This window comes from Capra hircus, chromosome 16 (assembly GCF_001704415.2).
Source record: "Capra hircus breed San Clemente chromosome 16, ASM170441v1, whole genome shotgun sequence".
NCBI lineage: Eukaryota > Metazoa > Chordata > Mammalia > Artiodactyla > Bovidae > Capra > Capra hircus.
The window spans coordinates 59,627,071-59,647,969 of NC_030823.1; the positions used below are offsets into that span (position 1 = coordinate 59,627,071).

Sequence of the window (20,899 nt, forward strand, 5' to 3'; positions counted from 1 at the left end):
AGGGATAGAAAACAACCAAGAGGAAACAGCAGGGATAACAGGGGTTCTGGCTAAACTGACTTATCAGAATTCTAGCTGAAGCCAGGCCAGGGTGATAAGACATCACCTAGGGCAGGGGTCCCCAACCTCCAGGCTGCAGACCCGTACCTCCTGTCAGGTCAGTGGTGGCATTAGACTAGAAAGAAAGTGCACAATAAATGTAATGTGCTTGAACCATCCCCAAACCATGTCCCCACCCACTGTCTGTGGAAACATTGTCTTCCATGAAATCAGTTCCTGGTGCCAAAAAAGGTTGTGGACCACTGACTAAGGATGCTGAAGGATGAGGAAACAGGTTAGATATTGAGGGTGGAGGGTCCTAGTTAAACTGGGATTCTTGTGAAAACTTTATTTTCTGAAGTACACAGATAGGCCTAGGAAGATATTCAGGAGCCCGACTAAAGTTTGGGCAAGCAAAGAATCATTGTAGCTTCTGTATCAAATATACCATGATCCAGAATGCAACTTCAGACATCATTTTTATAGTATACTATTTAAAATTACAATTTCTACAGTAACCAAATAATTCATAGCACCTCTTTTCCTTATTAAACAATTTTCACAGTACTGAGACCCCAGTCTGTTCTAATGTATTTGGAGAAGTATATTAACATCCTCTAGTGGTGAGTTTATGAATAAGAATTAAAAAAATCATGTTGCTGCAAACCCACTGTGGCATTTGGAGAACTGAATGTTCTCTACCTTTAGGCTCAATTTATCCTTTGACTTTAGCCCTTTCATGGAAAGCTCTTATTTTAAGACATGCTGATTCCCAAGAGTTTCTATTATTCTGAACTGCAAGAATAAATCTCAGATTTTCAAAACTCAGTTCACCCAACCCCAACACACTGAAAGATGTCTGCCCTTAAGAGTAACACAATTCCCAATCAGCACACCAAGGTTAGGAGCAATCCCCGGAGCTCTACTTATTAAGCCAAGTCCTATTTCTCTCCTACTCAAGAAAGCCTTGTTAAGTAAAAAGAGCATACACAGTATGCCCAACGAGGCCAGTAATTGATAGCCAAGTGCCACCTGACATTCACAGGATTCTTTGGCTCTTGAACTTACTACCAAATGAGGGCTGTTTCCCTTCCCATCATCAATGACAATATACCCATTTCTATAAACTTGCTATTTTGAGAAACAGAATCAAGAATCAGTCAACAGAGAAAAATTAAGGAGATTTATTTTTTGTAAAACCACATAACTAATTTGAATAAGGCACATTCATCAACATCTATGAGAAACAAATGCAAACACAATCATGGGTACATAAGGAAGAAGGGGAATATCCAGAATTTTGACATTAATATGGGCCATTTATGTTTGTTAAGTAGAAAAAAAGCAAAATGCAGTTGTTTGAAGGTCAATGTGTGCTTCTTTTATGACCGGGATGACAAACAGATTTTAATCTCCTGTAATCTGACCAACCAGACGCAACCGCCTGGAGCTTTGGGCTGAGAAGGCAGAGGCCAGTGTGGGCACAGGAAGAAGGTTCTGGCTGCTGTGGGCGGGAGTGCCAAGCGTCATATCTTCCTGCCCACTCAGCCCGCTGCTTCCCAAGTCCAAAATGTTCTTTCTGGTTCAGGTGACTGCTCTTAGCCAAGGACAAATTTAGTTTATGAGCCTCAATAAGGAAAAGTGGGAGATCATTTCTCAGTATAGGAACCAATCTATGGATTTTTAAAGCCATCAAAACAAACTGAAGTAAACAGAGCATGGAACCCTGGAAGGAAAGGCACTGAAGACTAAATCATTTGTATCTTTACCAATTATTTACAGATTAGGGGATACCGGTTGTGTTCTCAGGCCGTTTAGACAAGGCTAGTGCTCTTAACTAGTTAGCAAATTTTTAAAACCAGTCGAGGAGCATTGCCATATACAGATCTGATAGGGGAGTATTTTGGAAATCAGTTTCAATAGCCCAGTCTCTGAATGAGGCAAATTTAGGCCGCACATCATCAGCTACTTTACAGCCTAAGGCCTAAAACTTAACATAATAGGAATAAGGGATATTTTAAAGTCATCTGGAAAAACTGTTTTACACAGATATTTTTAGTTCGTTCTCTCTAGAATTGGTAATACCTTCTTTGTAAATGTATTATTCAAAACAAGATTTCCCATGTGACTCACAAGCCTCAGTATTTCATCAACTGATAGAACCCTTAGACATATTTTAAAATAATCATTTCATCATAGTTCTATGGATTATAGTATTTGTAATCATTAATAATAATCATAATACACATATAAAGACAAATATCAACAGTCTCATTAAGCAAGTGATATAGTGTCCAAGGTATTTTAATTTTGGAAAAACACAAACAGAAAACAGAACCACTATGACTTTTCAATAAATAAATTTCAAAGTGAAATATATTATGTTCAGATTGACAAAATATTAAAATGAAGATTAGTATTTACCTACATATTCAACATGACAAATAGATAAAAAACTGCTTTTATAAAATGATATATTGAAGGCTTTATAAAGATGTCTTACTTTTATAATTATTTTTTATTTCCAGATGATAAAAATAAGGTGTCAGGTTCCTGTTTGAAAGTCCTTCTCGATCAGTAAACTGTATATTGATATAAGCTTTATTCCCATTAAATGATAATCAGATATAATGATTATATCTTCTGCTTAGGTTTTAAAGTACTAGACACCTGATTATGCTGCATAAAAACTGGTCAGATGTATGCAAACACAGTCCCAGTGAAGACCACCTTGCTGAATTACCACTTTCACATGCTGAATTTGTTGTATTTTTAACATCAGTGCTCTTTATGCTTCTTATATAAATCAAACAATTAAAAACTGTGAAAGGGACAAAACCACCTCAGCAGCTAACACTGTTTACCTGGGTCTTTACCTGGAGGATGGTGGGTCACAGGCCTGCTGTACCTTACTCACCACATAAGCTTGGCAGGTTTCAGATGAAATATAAATTACTTAATTGATTTAAAAATTAGAAATAGAAACAACAGCATTGCTACCTTTGGTTTTATGAATCCCCTAGAACTTCACTGCTAACCCTTGGGAACTGGAAAACTCAAAATTTATCCCATGGGGAAAGACACTTAAGTCTAGAGATGGTCTATAGTTCTACCAGTTGCTTCCAGAACTCTGGTATCACTCAAAGAAGTGACTTACATTAATGTATAACATAATGAGAATAGTTCTGTGATAATAATTAAACGGTGATGCTTGGGTATCATGCATGGTTATCATATGCCCACAAGTCATTGTTCTAAGTCAGACAAACTATCTATTACAGTAATGAAAGATGAACATAAAAGGAAATTTGGAAACTTGAATAATGTAAAAAAAAAAAACCTGAACAGAAATTAACTTGAGTACATTATATAATAGATTTTATTTGTACATTTAAAAAATATGAAGTTTTATGCTTTAAGAATAAATCATTTTATTCATGAGAAGACCCAGAGCTAACATACTGCTTCTTTTAAAAATGATTTTTGAAATAGTGGACAGAAAACTGACGACAGTTTCAGCTGACTGCACTTCCACATTGAAGGAGACTGTTTTAACGAAGTGAGTGAGTGAATGAAAGTCACTCTGTCATGTCTGACTCTTTGCGACCCCATGGACTATACAATCCATCGAATTCTCCAGGCCAGAATACTGGAGTGGGTAGCCATTCCCTTCTCCAGATCTTCCCAACCCAGGGATCAAACCCAGGTCTCCCACATTGCAGGTGGATTCTTACCAGCTGAGCTACCAGAAGGAGCTGTTTTTAATGAAGACCAGAGTTTAAAAAAAAAAAAAGTGACATTTGGAAATGGTTTTCTAAGGAAATGAGGAAACACCATATTGAGCTGAAGGAAGAAGCAAGCCTTGTCTGTGGTCTGAGTCACCAACGACATGTGCATATTCCACACTGGTTCTTCATAGATCCGAGGTAGCCCAGGTCAGCCGGCAGCAGTTCTACAAGGCACCACAGGTTTTGTGTGATGTAATGCTAGCATCTGAGATCTAGAAATATTGGAAAAAAACTGAATATTATTTTCTTTCCATTTCTACTGATTATGTATACTGTATTGATATTGATCTTATATACACTATGTTTTAACTATTTGTTCAGGAAGGTCTCACCTCAAATCTAGCAGAAGAGTCCTTCACAAAGGCCCCAGTGAAAACAGTTCCTTTAGGTATGTGGCCCTACACTCAATTGAGCACAGTGTCAGGTCTTGGTTGGAACAGATTTATACGTTTTTCCTGTGACAAACACTTCCAAATAGATTCTTCCTCCCATATCTTTATTATCTCTCTATAGGCATCAATAAAGAGCCCTATATCTTCTTACTGTTTTTGAAAACCCTTCTATCCTTTAGACACTTGACTTTAGAGGTCAAAACCTAGCTGAAATAGTCTAGGTTCATGGTGATAGTTCCTAGGTATGCCAGGTAATGGGTTAGATCCTTCACTAGATCAAGATCATTTTAAAGTTTCTGCTTTAGGGGTTGAAATGCAAATCAATAATCACTGTCTCCGTAAACACTGTTCTAGAGCTTTCTTACAATCACAGAACATGATCCAACAATACTAGCTGTTAAAACCTCTTAGAATCTACCTACCATTTCTACTTTATCTCACTAAGTATAATATCTCCTGCATTTTTCTAATTGTTAACCTACTGGTACTTCTAACTAGAAGGTCAAGAAATGAGCTGCATCATATAATGTTCCATCACTGTACAACAAGTAAACAGTATGGTAAAGTTATGCCAATGTACCCATATAAAAACCTACTATTCAACTGGTTATTAAAATCAGTTCTGCATAAAGCATTCAACCTCATCTTAGACAATTACAGAATTTCATCAGGAGAGACAGAAATGCTGAGTAACAGAAATTAACAAACGCATAGAAACATGCTAGTAAATACAAGTTTATACATTCTGCTACTCATCCGTAGGTCTTTATATTCTTCATAAATAGCATGTCTCTATGATAAACTTGTATTTCATCTTCTACCTACTCATGAGTTTTAATTCATTTCTTCCTACCCATTTCCTATCTTCCAAGCTGTCTTTTCCCTTAATCAGTGATTTTCAAACTTATCAGCAGAACTCTTTATTCCAATTAAATCTCATGTAGGATCCCAATACGTAAAATGGGCAAAAGCAGAACTTCTTTGATACAAACGGGAGAGGGGCCAGGAGACAGCTTGGAAATCACTGCTCTATATCAGAAAATTGAAGCAAAGATACAGCCAGTTGCAATTTATTCATTTGCAATGATTACAAACAGTTCCCCCATCGTTTCCAATTTTTAAGAACATTTCTTGAGCATAGGCTGCTTTTCCCTTAGAGCTCATTAATGGAAGAGAAACATACTGCCTTACATATAGTATTTAGGTAAATAAGTATTTGAATTCTTCTTTTTTCATACTATTCAAAAGTGCAAAAAAGCATAAAATGTAGTCCTGCAACTAAGTTATTAAAATGAATTTTTAAAATATTTAACATGTAATAGAAAATTTTTAGAAATTTTAACTGCTTTATAACTGTAATTACTTTAATCTGAGTCCAAATACTATCCAAAAGGTCCTTAGAGTCTCAAGAAAACAAAAATCACTCTGTAGTTACTGTGAGAAGATTATCTTCCCATTTAATCATTCTGTTGCTCTGTTTTTGGATTGGAAAAAATTCCTCAGTTGTATATACCTGATTCACTTGAAAGGCAAGGAAAGAAAGTCAGGTCAACTTTTAGCTTTGCCAAGCTTAGATTAGAAAGATTTTACAGAAGGTAAAAAATGAAAATTTCTTTTCTAAAATAAGCTTGTTTGTGCTTTCCAGGCATTTCCTCACATTCATCAACCTCCTTCCACATAAAAAGGCTTTTCAACTAACTTTAATAACCCCATGCCGACCAAAACCACCTCTGTGCTTAGCTTATACAAAGCAGCCCCGTTCTTCTATGCTCCTCACTGGCTGGACGGGCAGCACCAGGTGGGAAATACGGCTCCACAGCCCACTCAGTTTGTCTGAATCCATGTGGTTGAAGGAGCTGGGAGTGTTAGAGTTGGTAAACCTCGCCCAGAGTAAATCCCGCACTTTCTCTTCAGTCTCCCTTGGGCTGACGCTTGCTTCTAACGTTTCCTCCTCCAGTAGGACGGTCAGGACCAGGGCCACATCTTTAAAGACAGCATTCTCATGGTCACAATACTTGTAGAAAATCAAGGTGGAGCCTGCAGGAAGGGATTCAAAGCGATGGACCACAGCTGCCTTCTGGCCCTTTTCAAATCCAGAGCTAAGCTCCTTGTCAACTGAATGCTTGACCTTATCACTGTCCTGCAGGGTTTTCCCAGCTCCATCAATATGAATGGCAGAGACCTTCTGGGCAGATGTGTAGGCATCCGCGACATGGTGGCTGAGGCACTTCAGGGTCTCTCTTCCCTCTCGGGCTGCTGTGAATATGATGGTGGCTGGCTCACTGGGGTGTGAAGCGTTGAGGTGCTTCTGGAGAAATTTTCGTCCTCTCTGCCATAGAAAGGAACTCTGGCCTGGAAATTTATCCTTCAGTTGGCTAAAATGAACCAAGAAAGCCTCCAAAGCTGGATTTTTGGGGACTTGCTGTGCTGGAGACGAATAGTAGCTATTAACAGAACTGAGCAAAACTATGGTAAGAACCAGGAAGCCAAGAAAGATGGAGCCTGTCAGAGAAAGAGAAAATAAAAGACAAAATTAGAGAGAATGAGTCAGAAATAAAGCCTGTGGCAAACTAAAAAGAGGCAGATACAGATACACTATCAGATTTTACTGACTGTGGTGTGTTTCTTTTGCCTAAATCCTTATAATTTTTAGCTGTTGAAATCTACCGGAAATACTTTTTAATTTCTTAAATTATTTAAAGATACAATATCTTTGTTAAAAGGTAAAATCTAATTTATATATATTTTGCTATATCTAATGATGTGATTTGGAAATGAACTATCAGCTTATTCTTCTATTAATACCTTCTCAGAAGTATCTACTACCTACAGGCCATTTTTTCCTAAATGGTCAAAATGTAAAAATACCACTTCAAAAGTTAATACTTTCTTTCTCACTGAAAAGGCAGCTTTAATAGGAAGCTATATTGAACATCTTTTAATAGACTATAATGGAAAATAATCTGAAAAAATATATATATATATAACTAATCACTTTATTGCCCACCTGAAATTAGCACTACATTGTAAATCAGGTTTACTTCGATCAAAAAAATGTTTTAGTTTCTTGTTTATGAAAAGACCTTCATAAATCCCCTTTGAATCCCCTTCGGGGATTCCCATTTTGTTAAGGATGGCAAAATATTGGCTAACACATCTAAAGGAGAAATCCCTAAAACTCAATTGCTCTGTTCTCATATTACTATCAAACATTAAAAAAAATATATTAAAACAATACTAAAGCTGTTAAATCTGCTAGTTTTCTGGGTATTTCTCTACAGATTTCTGAATGTGAATTACTGCAGTAAGACCACTTCTGTTCTCACCATAGCTCAAAAAATCCTTTTTATCAGTCCTTCTTACGGTATCCTGTGCATTCTTCTCTTTGTTTTCTTCCAGTTCTTGTGTTTCTTGTTGATGTCTCTCAGCCTCTGGAAAACAAAACAAAACATTATTATTAGACAGTACACTAATGTGAGTGTGTGTTCCTTCATACTTCTTATCAAAGCAAAGAATCTGACTGAGGATGCCCTACCTCATAAAAGCTTGTTTTGTACAAAGCTAATTACTTTTCCTGTCTTTTACTTAAAGCTCACTGTTCTACTTCTTTCTACTTAGAAGAATAAAAGAAAATGCTGTGAAATCACTTAAGGTTACTGTTGTTACATCCACAATTCTTCACTAGCCCTTATATCAAGGACAAAGAAACAAGACTGCAGCCAAACCTATCTAAAATGTGATTTGACAAAATGTACAGAACCCTAAGAAGGAATTTAAGAAATGTTAGCTATACACAAGACTCAACATCATGGGGCAATGATGCTCTAATTTCAGTATTTATATTTCAGAAGGATCCTCAACTCCCAAATATGCAAATAATAGACACTAAGTTTAAAGACAGAAGGGATTACTATACACTAATAGCTTACTTTGCAAAATAGCCTACAAAAAAGCAAGCCTGAAACTTAAGGAGTGAGGTATATGAGACAAGGATGACAAGGTTAAGAAAATTTATGAACTATATAAAAATGCACGTATGGGGTGTGATATCAATCTTAAAATGTGTTGGTGAAAAGGTGGCAGTATTTTGTAGACTCTGAGCTAAGTCCCTCTAGAGTCAAAATGTGTGCCTGACCCCAGCCAGGTACCTCATTTAACAATGACAGCTGAGTACTGCCCATAATCCTTACTAGAGAAATAACTCAAATAGCATAATCTATTAACATAAAGAAGTAGAGTCATCTTTACCTATAAAGAATAGTTCATTTACTTAGATGACACCAAAATATGGGTTTTTAAAATATCATGTCACAGAATTTAAGGACTGAAAGGATCTATAGTGATCACCTACTCTAGCCTCCTACCTTACCTACTGTGACAAAAGGTCCAGAGGTGTCAAGGGCTTTGCCCAAGACCAAACTGAGATTAGAAAGAAGTTTCTTATCTCCTCAGTCAGTTCAGTTCAGTCGCTCAGTCATGTCTGACTCTTTGCAACCCCATGAATTCCAACACGACAGGCCTCCCTGTCCATCACCAACTCCCAGAGTTCACTCAGACGCACGTACATTGAGTCAGTGATGCCATCCAGCCATCTCATCCTCTGTCGGCCCCTTCTCCTCCTGCCCCCAATCCCTCCCAGCATCAGAGTCTTTTCCAATGAGTCAACTCTTCGCATGAGGTGGCCAAAGTACTGGAGTTTCAGCTTTAGCATCATTCCTTCCAAAGAAATCCCAGGGCTGATTTCCTTTAGAATGGACTGGTTTGATCTGCTTGCAGTGCAAGGGACTCTCAAGAGTCTTCTCCAACACCACAGTTCAAAAGCATCAATTCTTTGGCGCTCCGCTTTCTTCACAGTCCAACTCTCTTATCCATACATGACCACTGGAAAAACCATAGCCTTGATTAGACGGACCTTAGTCAGCAAAGCAATGTCTCTGCTTTTCAATATGCTATCTAGGTTGGTCATAACTTTTCTTCCAAGGAGTAAGCGTCTTTTAATTTCATGGCTGCAGTCACCATCCAGTGATTTTGGAGCCCAAAAACATAAAGTCTGACACTGTTTCCCCTGTTTCCCCATCTATTTGCCATGAAGTGATGGGACCAGATGACATGATCTTAGTTTTCTGAATGTTGAGCCTTAAGCCAACTTTTTCACTCTCCTCTTTCACTTTCATCAAGAGGCTCTTTATTTCCTCTTCACTTTCTGCCATAAGGGTGGTGTCATCTGCATATCTGAGGTTATTGATATTTCTCCCGGCAATCTTGATTCCAGCTTGTGTTTCTTCCAGTCCAGCGTTTCTCATGATGTACTCTGCATAGAAGTTAAATAAGCAGGGTGACAATATACAGCCTTGCCGTACTCCTTTTCCTATTTGGAACCAGTCTGTTGTTCCATGTCCAGTTCTAACTGTTGCTTCCTGACCTGCATCCAGATTTCTCAAGAGGCAGGTCAGGTGGTCTGGTATTCCTATCTCTTTCAGAATTTTCCAGTTTATTGTGATCCACATAGTCAAAGGCTTTGGCATAGTCAATAAAGCAGAAAGAGATGTTTTTCTGGAACTCTCTTGCTTTTTCAATGATCCAGTGGATGTTGGCAATTTGATCTCTGGCTCCTCTGCCTTTTCTAAAACCAGCTTGAACTTCAGGAAGTTTGTGGTTCACGTATTGCTGAAGCCTGGCTTGGAGAATTTTGAGCATTACTTTACTAGCATGTGAGATGAGTGCAATTGTGCAGTAATTTGAGCTTTCCTTGGCATTGCCTTTCTTTGGGATTGGAATGAAAACTGACCTTTTCCAGTCCTGTGGCCACTGCTGAGTTTTCCAAATTTGCTGGCATATTGAGTGCAGCACTTTCACAGCATCATCTTTCAGGATTTGAAATAGCTCAACTGGAATTCCATCACCTCTACTAGCTTTGTTTGTAGTGATGGTTTCTAAGGCCCACTTGACTTCGCATTCCAGGATGTCTGGCTCTAGGTGAGTGATCCCACCATCGTGATTATCCGGGTCGTGAAGATATTTTTTGTACAGTTCTTCTGTGTATTCTTGCCACCTCTTCTTAATATCTTCTGCTTCAGTAGGTCCATACCATTTCTGTCCTTTATCATTATATTAAGCTGCTTCTCACACATTAAACTGCATTTTTAAACCAATGTTTTCTTCCCCTACTCAGCGAACCTGCATATCACTGAAATTCTGATGGCACATATTGGTCCATATACAAATCCTATCATTTGCTCATTTAACAAATATTCATAAAGTCACTTCTCTGTGCCAAGAGCCACAGAAACACAATGAGTGAGACATAGCCCTTGTCTTCACTCAAGTTAATAATAAACTAATAAAATGCATATTTGAGATCAGTCATTGACTTACACTGAAACATGGAATTCTAGCCCTCAGTCAAGTCCAACAAAAACAATGTCTTACATTTTATATTCCTTTGCTCTGGCAAATAGGCATTTCAGGCTGAGCTTTCAGAGTACTTATAAAACACAAATCCACACAATCCAACTCCATAATATCACAGAAGGTAAAAGCTGGAAGAAACCAACTGGATATCATCTTGTTCAACTTCTTCATTTCTACAAATAGGAAACTGAAGTACCAGCAAGTCGGGAGATTTGCTTAAAGTCACCCAAGTTAGGAAGTGGTAGGGCTGCAACTAGAATCCGTATCTCCTGAGTTCCAGTTAAAGACTTAGCACACTGCAACTATTCTTCGTGAGGAAAGACAGCATGCTGTTCTCCTTAATATACAAGTGGAGACAATCAGGTATAGAGAAATAACTAATTTGCTCAAAGTCCTATAAAACTGAAATATGCCTGAGTTAAGGGTACTGGCTCAGATGGTAAAGAATTTTCCTGCAATGCAGGAGACCCAGGTTCAATCCCTGGGTTGGGAAGAACTCCTAGAGGAGGGAATGGCTACCCACTCCAGTATTCTTGCCTGGAGAATCCCATGGACAAAGAAGCCTAGTGGGTTACAGTCCATGGGGTCACAAAGAATCAGACACAGACTGTAGTGACTAACACTTCACTTCAAGGGTACTATACCACATGCTGGTTTTTAAATATACCTATCTCTTGATTCATGTAGCATTTAGTTTCCCCCAAAGTAAAAGATTTTAAAAAGTGAAAGCAAAAATATGCTTATAAGAAATAAAAGGCCAGAGGTAAATTTTTTAAGTCATACCTGTAAAAAATTTAAAAAATCATAGATACAGTAAATAAATGGAAACTGTTAAAAAAAATGCAGCTTATGTATAAGTGGGAAGCATCTTATGTAGTGAGCAGAATGAGCTAGCTTGAAAGCGAGAGCCTTAGTTGCTCAGTCGTGTCTGACTCTGCAACCCCATGGACTATAGCCTGCTAGGCTCCTCTGTCCATGAGATTCTCCAGGCAAGAATACTGGAGTGGGTTGCCATGCCCTTCTCCAGGGGATCTTCCCAACCCAGGGATCGAACCTGGGTCTCTCACATTGCAGGTAGAGCCTTTACCTTCTGAGCCACCAGCGAAGTCTTAGGAGATGAGAAACCTCATTTAATCTCAATATAGTCATATCTCTTTGTGACCTTGGGCAAGATGCAAAGGCCTTAATCCTATGAAGTAAAGAGAAGCTCTCTGAAAAGGAGGGCCTCACCTATGCTGTGTTCCCAGCACAGAACAGTACACAACAGGACAGGCTTAGGGCTTCTCTCACCTGGTGCCAGCAGTCGCTTCCTCAGTGTGTGCTGGCTCTCCAGCCCTGCACTGGAATGGCCAGGGCTCTGGGCATCCTGAGGGTCAACGACTGGTGGCTCCTGAGATGCTCCGGCTCCATCACTGACGTGCTCAGGGAAGGCTGCAGAGCTGCCCACTATGTGTACGTCTGTTCTTCCTACCTTGTCACTTGGAGAACACTTGGGTTCTGGATCCACAGGGTCTTCACTCACACTCTCTGAAGGGAGCTGATGGCCTTGTTCTCCACCCTGAAAACTCTGGCTGTTCTCACCTTCTGTAACCTTTGCATATTTCCCATAATCTGTTTCGTCTGGATTTTCTGATTGAGCATCTGTATCTGTACTTCCTGGGCCAACTGTTTCTACCTCTTGGTGGTCTTTGTTAAGCCCAGGGGCAGGGTCTGGGGTCTGAGCTTCTTCAGTGGTACTTGTAGTGACTGTAGTCTCCTGAGTATTTAGTGATGGATCATTTTCCAAATCCTTTTGAGGGTCTATTGAGACAAAAATTTATAATTTTAAAAATTTCCCTATATTTTTTATTTCAACAAGGTCCCTGATTAATAAAAATATTTATATAGATTTTTATGGCTGAAGAGGCACTCTTCCTAAACATTACTTCTCTTGACTTTCACTAAAGGTGACTGATTACCCAAATTTATTATCATGCTAATCTAACAAATAATATTAATTGAAAACTATTTTGAACGGCAAGCCAACTTTTGGTAATATTAAATACATCCTCTTCCCTAATGAAACAACAGATCTAGGCAATAGTCATCAATAGCAACTGAAACCATTATTCGAAAGACTGACGAGGAATTTTATAATGAATGAACCTGGCTGCCAACTCCTGAACCCACTGATGAATCTTAATACTGCAAAAAGAAGGAAAATCAGACATTTCTAACTTCCTGAATTCAATGCAACAGGAAGTACACTATACTACCTATGAGGTATTCTTGCCAAACTGAAGCAGAATCTGATCAAGCTTCTAGAGCTAATTACCAGTTTCCAAGAAACACAGGAATAGAGGATTACATTAAATTATGCCTCAGGAATGTAATCAGAAAAACTCAAAATGATTGAAATTCTAAGAGACAAAAGACTCTGTTTCTTTAGTAACAGCAAGAAATAAAAATAAATGGCAAGAAAAGATTAAAAAAAGGAGGGGTGACCTATTGATTGAGATACTTGAGACACATCAACAATGCGTGGACCACATTATAGATCCAGTGTCCCACAAACCAACTTTTAAAGAAGCATTAATGAGATAATCAGGAAAATCTGAATACCAGCTATTTAATGAGACTAAGGAATTATTGGTTCATCTTCTAGATATGATAAAGGAATGGGGGTAATGTTTTAATTTACCATTTAGAGGTAAGTGTTCAAGTATTTTGGCTAAAATAATATATCTAGATTTTGCTTCAATACAATGATACGGGTGAAAGGAGAAGTAAGAGAGTATAAATGAAACAGCGTTAGCCATATGTTGACAGCAGATGAAGCTGGGTCATGGAATTCCTTTCATCTCTCTACTTTATATATGTTTGAATTTTCCATAATAAAGTTAAAAAAAAAAAAGGCAACCGAAAAGATATATCAATGAAATGCAATCTGTGACCCAAATGTAAAGAAAAAAATTAGAAACCCAACTGTGAAGAAAGAGAGTTTATGAGACAATTGGAAAATGTGAATACTGGCTGTATATATGAAGAATAGTGTGGAATAACAATTTATTTTTATGTGTGACAGAGCTATTTTGGTTCTTTTTTTTTAATGTAGCTTTAAGAGACGTAAACTAAAGTACTAACAAAATTATATCATGTCTTGGATTTGCACTTAAATATTTCAAAGCAGGTAACAAGAGTAGCATTATGTAGGTAAAAGTTGAAGTTAGATGTTGAGTACATGTGACTTCATTATACTGTGCTAGTTTCATATATTGAAAAGTATCCTTAATAAAATATTTAAATATGCCCTTCTCTTCCAAAAAACCTATTTAATATTTTGCCTATATTTCCTATATGTACACTTAGGCAGGATGAAAAATTTAAATTTCATCTTTCCTTATAATTGAAAGATCCTGCTCTAAATATATAGCATATCACAGCTAACTTGACTTTTAAAAATATAACTCTAGGGGGCCCAAGTCCTTCTGATCGAGGCCCAAAAAATAAAAAAAATAAAAATATAACTCTAAAGATCTGTCTACCATCTTTTTTTTTTTTTTTTAACTACCCGCCCACTCCCAGCCCATCTTTTTTTAAGATGTATTTTCCCAATACTACAGGAGTGTCTAAAACTTGATCTTCTTCATAATTAGGGTCTGGTATGATGGTAAAATTCAGTAAATATCAAAGAATAAGAATCATAATCAATCAAGCAACTAACTTCTTTTTTACTTCCAAACTTCAGTTTTAATCACAGAGACTTTCTCTCTTAGCACAGCCCTAGTTTCCTACAGCACAAACTTCATGCTGTACAAACGACTCTTACCCTCTGGAGGATCCCTAAGTCCTCTGTCGGTCATGTTTGAGTTCTATCTCTTCAGGCTTTGGGGCACTTTCTGTTAGTATCTGGATTTCCTTGTAAAGATGTCTTGATTTCTTCTTGTCCCAAGTCCCAACAGGCTCATGCTTCCCGTGGACCCAGGAAAGAAGGCATATATACAGTGACTAAAACAAAACGAGAAGAATTAAAAAGACTTTTTTATTCATACATGGGAAAAATGCCTAGTTCAGCTTTATTTACTAAATCTGTTTAGTTTGAGTACTATTTCCTCTCTGAAACTTTTCTAGTGAAGAAAAAATGTTTTCTGGCTTTCATGAGGCTCATATTCCAAATCCTAGACGATAAATAGAAAAAAAAAAAAGCTTCAGATTATTAACCCTTGTATAGCTGACATAACCTAATACATTCTAGTGTGTCTGGAAGGATGTAAAAAGTAAGAATAAGTGACCAGAATCTTGAAGGAAACACCTTTGAAACTGAAATAAAAAGTAATTCCAAGAGTAAAAATTTAAGTCACTGCTGAGTCAATCACTGCAGATTTCCCTTATGTCTTCAATTTCTGTCCCATATAAATTTCTCAGTTTGTCTACCAGAAACTTCCATTTATCACTAACAAGGAACATGCACAGGGGTGACCTACAGATGAAGACGGCTGTCTTGGTATCAGGAAGAGCAAATACACATTTGGAGTTTCGTCACTAAGAGTGGTTTTCTTACAGGATTCTTTTATAAAAGATGGAGATAGTTATCTCTTTATACAATGCCCTTCTATACACTGCTCAAAGAAGTTGCTGTGTTAGTCACTCAGTCATGTCTGACTCTTTGCAACCCCATGGACTATAGATCAAAGAAGAATGTATATAAATTATTAAAAGCTGTATACAAAAGGAATCAAAACCAGAGTTAACTTATAAGCAATAGAAACTCAATCATATCTTATATTCAGTTGGTGCAAACATAATTGTGATTTGGGTTTTTGAATTTTAAATCATTATAACTAGGCTTGAATACATCTTAATTAATCAAAATAGGAACTATTACAATCAACACATTTTTGCTAATGAGAAATAAGTTTGTTTATTCCTGTAGCGTGAAAAGCTATGCTTCATGATTTGACAAACTCTTGGAAAGCATTTGCTGCATTCTGTTGGTTGTGGAAATGTTTTCCTTGCAAAAACTTTTCGAGATGCTTGAAGAAATGGTAGTCAGTTGGCAAGAGGTTAGGTGAATACAGCAGATGAGGCAAAACTTTAAAAATAAATAGAAAATCCAGTGACAGAGGAGTCTGGTGGGCTACAGTCCATGGGGTTGCAAAGAGTTGGACATGACTTAAGCAACTAAGCACGCATGTATGGACCTCATAATAAAAACTAAAAGGTACCTAGTAATAAATCTACAACACATGTGCAAGGACTTTGGAATGGGGTGAAGTTTATGGTACGTAAATTATACCTCAATAAAACTATTTTTTAAAAAAAGAACTTTCAGGGAGAAAAGTATTAAAACTTTACTGAAGAACATAAAAAGGACCTAAGTAGAGAAATATACTGTGTGTACAGACAGTAAGATTCAAGGCCATTTAATGTAATTGCACTCATCTCACATGCTAGCTAAGTAATGCTCAAAATTCTCCAAGCCAGGCTTCAATAGTACATGAACTGTGAACATCCAGATGTTCAAGCTGGATTTAGAAAAGGCAGAAGAACCAGAGATCAAATTGCCAACATCTGCTGGATCATGGAAAAAGCAAGAGAGTTCCAGAAAAATATCTACTTTTGCTTTATTGACTACACCAAAGCCTTTGACTGTGTGGATCACAACAGACTGTGGAAAATTCTTAAAGAGATGGGAACACCACACCATCTGACCTGCCTTCTGAGAAGTCTGTATGCAGGCCAAGAAGCAACAGTTAGAACTGGACATGGAACAACAGACTGGTTCCAAATCAGGAAAGGAGTACATCAAGGCTGTATGTTGTTATCCTGCTTATTTAACTTATATGCAGAGTATATCATGAGAAATGCTGGACTGGATGAAACACAAGCTGGAATCAAGATTGGCAGGAGAAATATCAATAACCTCAGATATGCAAATGACACCACCCGTATGGCAGAAAGTGAAGAGGAACTAAAGAGCCTCTTGATGAAAGTGAGAGAGGAAGAGTGAAAAAATTGGCTTAAAACTCTACATTCAATCTGGTCCCATCACTTCATGGCAAATAGATGGGGAAACAGTAGAAACAATGGCTGACTTTATCTTTTTGGGCTCCAAAATCACTGCAGATGGTGATTGCAGCCATGAAATTAAAAGACACTTGCTCCTTGGAAGAAAACCTATGACAAACCTAGACAACATGTTAAAAACCAGAGACATTACTTTACCAACAAAGGTCCGTCTAGACACAACTGAGCAACTGAACTGAACGACAATTCCCTCCAAAATAATCTGTAAATTCATTGCAATTTGAAACAAAATCTTCAGACAATTTTTTTTATTGTTATATGTTTCTTATGGAAGGAATGAGCTGACCCTAAAATTCATGAAAAGTAGTGAAGAATTAAGAGTCAAGATAATTCTGAAGGAAGAAAAAAGAATTCTGAAAGAGGGAAATCTTTACCAGATATATCAAGATACTAAAAACAATAGGGCACTGGTGTTAGAACAGACAAACTTAATAACACAGAATGGAGAGCCAAGAAATATGTACATACTTAAGTAAAGGAAACTGACAAAGAGAAAGAATAGATTAGTGAATAAACAGTTTGGGGACAACTGATTTTCAAATGGGAAAAAAAACACTAGATTTCTACCTCCACAAAAATCAATTGCAGATTAGATACCTAAATGTAAAGTGTAAAACTTTGAAATTTTCAGAAGAAAGTGGGGAATACCATTATAACCTCAAGGTTTTCTTAAGCAAGATATAAAAGACATACAAACCATGAGGGGAACAAAGGTGATGACATTAAAAAATCAAATCATATACAAATCATCAAAATCAAGGTTAAAAGATCAATTCACTGACTAGAAAACTATCAGCAACACATATAATCATCAACGGATTAATATCTAGAATACATAAAAACTACCCTAGATCAGTTAAGAGACAAATACTGCTATTTTGTGTTTTAAGTGGGCAAAAGAGATGAACAAGCAGGTAAATAAAAAAGAGGACTTTAAAAGTCTAATGAACTGGTTAAGAAATGTAGGCAAGGAAATGCAAAAATTAATGATGAGATACCATTTCACAGCCATCAGATTGGAAAAAAAAAAATGTAATACCAAGTGTTGGTGAGGATTTGGAGATACCCAGACCTGTATTGCGGAGAAGGCAATGGCAACCCACTCCAGTACTCTTGCCTGGAAAATCCCATGGTCGGAGGAGCCTGGTAGGCTGCAGTCCATGGGGTCGCTAACAGTTGGACACAACTGAGCGACTTCACTTTCACTTTTTACTTTCATGCATTGGATAAGGAAATGGCAACCCACTCCAGTGTTCTTGCTTGGAGAATCCCAGGGACGGGGGACCCTGGTGGGCTGCCGTCTATGGGGTCACACAGAGTCAGACACAACTGAAGCGACTTAGCAGCAGCTGATCTGTATTGACAATGAGGCCACCTGTTACAACTTGGGAGGGCAATACGGAATACCGAGTTGACACACACATTCTACAAATCAGCAATTCTCCTTTTAGACATGTACCTTAGAGAAACTTTTCCTAAAGTGCCCCATGGTGTTTGTGGCAGCATTGTTTAAAAAAATGAGGAAAAATTGAGAAAATCTTAAATGTCCATAAATAAGGAACTAGATTTTTAAAATTGTGGCATATTCTTTCAATGTAATATTATATACAGCAATTAACAAGTTATGTATCAAAAATTCATAAATATACAATATTAAAGCCTTTATATACAATTTAAGAAGCATAAAATACTACATGTGTGTGTGGGGTGTGTGTGTGTGCATGCTCAGTCATGTCCAACTCTTTGCAACCCCATGGACTGTAGCCCACCAGGTTCCACTGTTCAAAGAATTTTCCAGGCAAGAATACTGGAGTAGGTTGCCATTTCCTACTTCAGGGGGTCTTCTCAATCCAGGAATCAAACCTGAGTCTCGTGTGTCTCCTGTATTGGCAGGCGGATTCTTTACCACTGCGCCACCTGGGAAGCCTGTAAATACTATAGAGTGATTCAAAAATAATTAAACAAATGGAAAAAAAATGAACCAACTACTGACACATAAGATGGATGAATCTGAAAAATGTGATGAGGGAAAAAAGCCACACACAAGATTATAAGCCAAACGACCTCATTTATACGAAGTTCTAGAATGGACAATGGTCTACAGTGATGGAAAAGAGAGAAGTGGTTCTGAGGGTAAGGACTGCTGACTGGAAAAGGGCATGAGAAAGCCTTTTGGGGTAATGAAAGTGCTCTATATTTTTACTGAGGTGGTGGTTACATTTGTCATCAGGCTTAAAATCTGTGCATCTTATTGCATGTAGGATATCCTCAATAAACTTTATTTCATGTAAACCTAACTGGATGCTTAAAAAAACACACACACATACATTACTTGGAAACTAGGTTGCAGTCAATATGCAATCTGCAAAGGAACACCAGAGATATATCTATAATCTTACAAGTGCTCAATATATGCCTTTCTTATCACAAGGCATACATCATTTCTATAGCCCATTTCCCTCAGACCCTTTGACACACACTGCTGTTCATGGCTGAACCAGTATTCCCTTAAGGCTACAAGGAAGAAATGATATAATCACAGAAGTTCTTGATGTATCTTCAGAAGAAATTACATGGTGGGGTATCTGGGAGACCTGGAGGCAGATTCCAGAGGCAGGTCAATTTTTTGAACTGTGTCTAACCCATACCAGGAAATGTGTGCATTAGAAACCTCTGGACTGCATAACAGAACTGAGGTAGCACCTCATTCTGATGGAAAATGGACATGTTTAAAACTTTTTGCAGCTTCAGGAAAAACCATCCATGAGCATCTCAAAAACAACTATCACCACCACCACCACCCATCTTTGATGGTATCTTGAAAGAAAAAAAAAAAAAACTGATGAAGACCTACATGCTTCATTTAGCACAGAAGATGTTTGCTTTTAGTGAATCCCTTACAAGTTCAATTGTGAAATAATGGTTTTCAGTGCCCCATTTATAGAGGTTATAATGATTCATTTTCCCTCTTAAATAAAACGTAGCCTTATCATTGGTAGGTATCTTTGCTTCCCTATGATCCTGAAATCTGCAGCAAAACTTACTGTTTTCCTTTTATTGTCTCCATGAGGGCTCAAACCAGGTTCAAATAATACAGTTTTATTGTCTATGGAGAATATAACAGGGAGTAGGCTAAAGGATGCCTTCCTTAATTTCAATATCCCAGGACTTCCCTGAAGAGGGACACAGATTTGCCTCACTGCTTCTTCTGTTGTGGGTGCCCTGATCTTCCTTTTACATATTTATTTGGCTGCACTGGGTTTTAGTTGCAGCATGTGAACTCTTAGTTGTGACATGCAGGATCTAGATCCCTGACCAGGGATTGAACCTGGGCTCTTTGCTTTGGGAGTTCAGAGTCTTAGCCACTGGACCACCATGGATGTTCCCTGGCTCTTTTAAGGTGCACCCTTTCTGCTCCATCTCAATGTACCAATGGTAATGCTTTGACAACCTGGCAGGTGTTCATTGTTTGGTACATAGAATAATCTCTGCACTGCAGTAATAAAACCAAGTTTAGCAGCCTGGAACACACAAAATTAGAAGCTGTAAGAGTAATTTTACAAAATGATGCATATACAACTGTTACTGAGTAATAAAATGTTTAAAGTGTTCAACTTTTTTATTGCAATGTACATTGTTTAAATGTACATAAAAATTAAACAGATGATCAGAAAAGATACATGTTTGCTTCTGTGGAGGAAAGGATAGGAAGAGGATGAGAACAAGAATGAGTTTCAACTGTCATCTGTTAAGCATCTTTTTTAAAATGAGGTATATGTGGCAAAATGTTAGTATACTTTATCTATGATTAGCATTCCCTGTGCTACACAGGGACCTTGTTGCTTATCCATTCTGTATATAATACTTTGTATCTGCTAACCCCAAACTCCCACTCAACGCCTCTCCCTACCTTCCCTCCCCTGTTGGCAATCACAAATGCATTCTCTGTGAGTCTCTCAGTTCTGTAAGTTCATTAGAGTCATATTTTAGATTCTACGTATCATCTTCTATCCATGGACATTTACATTGTTTCTATGTCTTGGCTACTGTGAACAGTCTCGGCACTATGAACATAGAGGTACATGTATCTTTTTGTTTTTGCCATGCCAAGAACCTTGCAGGATGTTCCCCCATCGGGATTAAACCCAGGGCCTCAGTAGTGAAAGCAAAGAATCCCAACCACTGACCCACCAGGAAATCCCC

At 37.7% G+C, this 20,899-nt stretch overlaps 1 protein-coding gene across 6 annotated transcripts in view; it reads right to left on the reverse strand.

Annotated features, from left to right (window-relative positions):
• LOC102187515 (torsin-1A-interacting protein 2) overlaps positions 3,723–20,899 on the reverse strand; it is a 42,897-nt gene continuing 25,720 nt past the window's right edge. For 4 of the 6 annotated variants that reach the window (XM_005690936.3, XM_005690933.3, XM_013970336.2 and 1 more), the window contains exons 2-5: positions 14,439–14,617; positions 11,921–12,430; positions 7,546–7,650; positions 5,274–6,721 (exon numbers count right to left, since the gene is read on the reverse strand). In XM_005690936.3, the coding sequence (XP_005690993.1) occupies positions 5,961–6,721; positions 7,546–7,650; positions 11,921–12,430; positions 14,439–14,472 (1,410 nt within the window). In that variant the 5' untranslated portion in view covers positions 14,473–14,617 and the 3' untranslated portion in view covers positions 5,274–5,960. Of the gene's footprint in view, positions 4,040–5,273; positions 6,722–7,545; positions 7,651–11,920; positions 12,431–14,438; positions 14,618–20,899 lie in introns of those variants that run through there. The other 2 variants (XM_013970337.2, XM_018060664.1) reach the window with 2 other exon arrangements.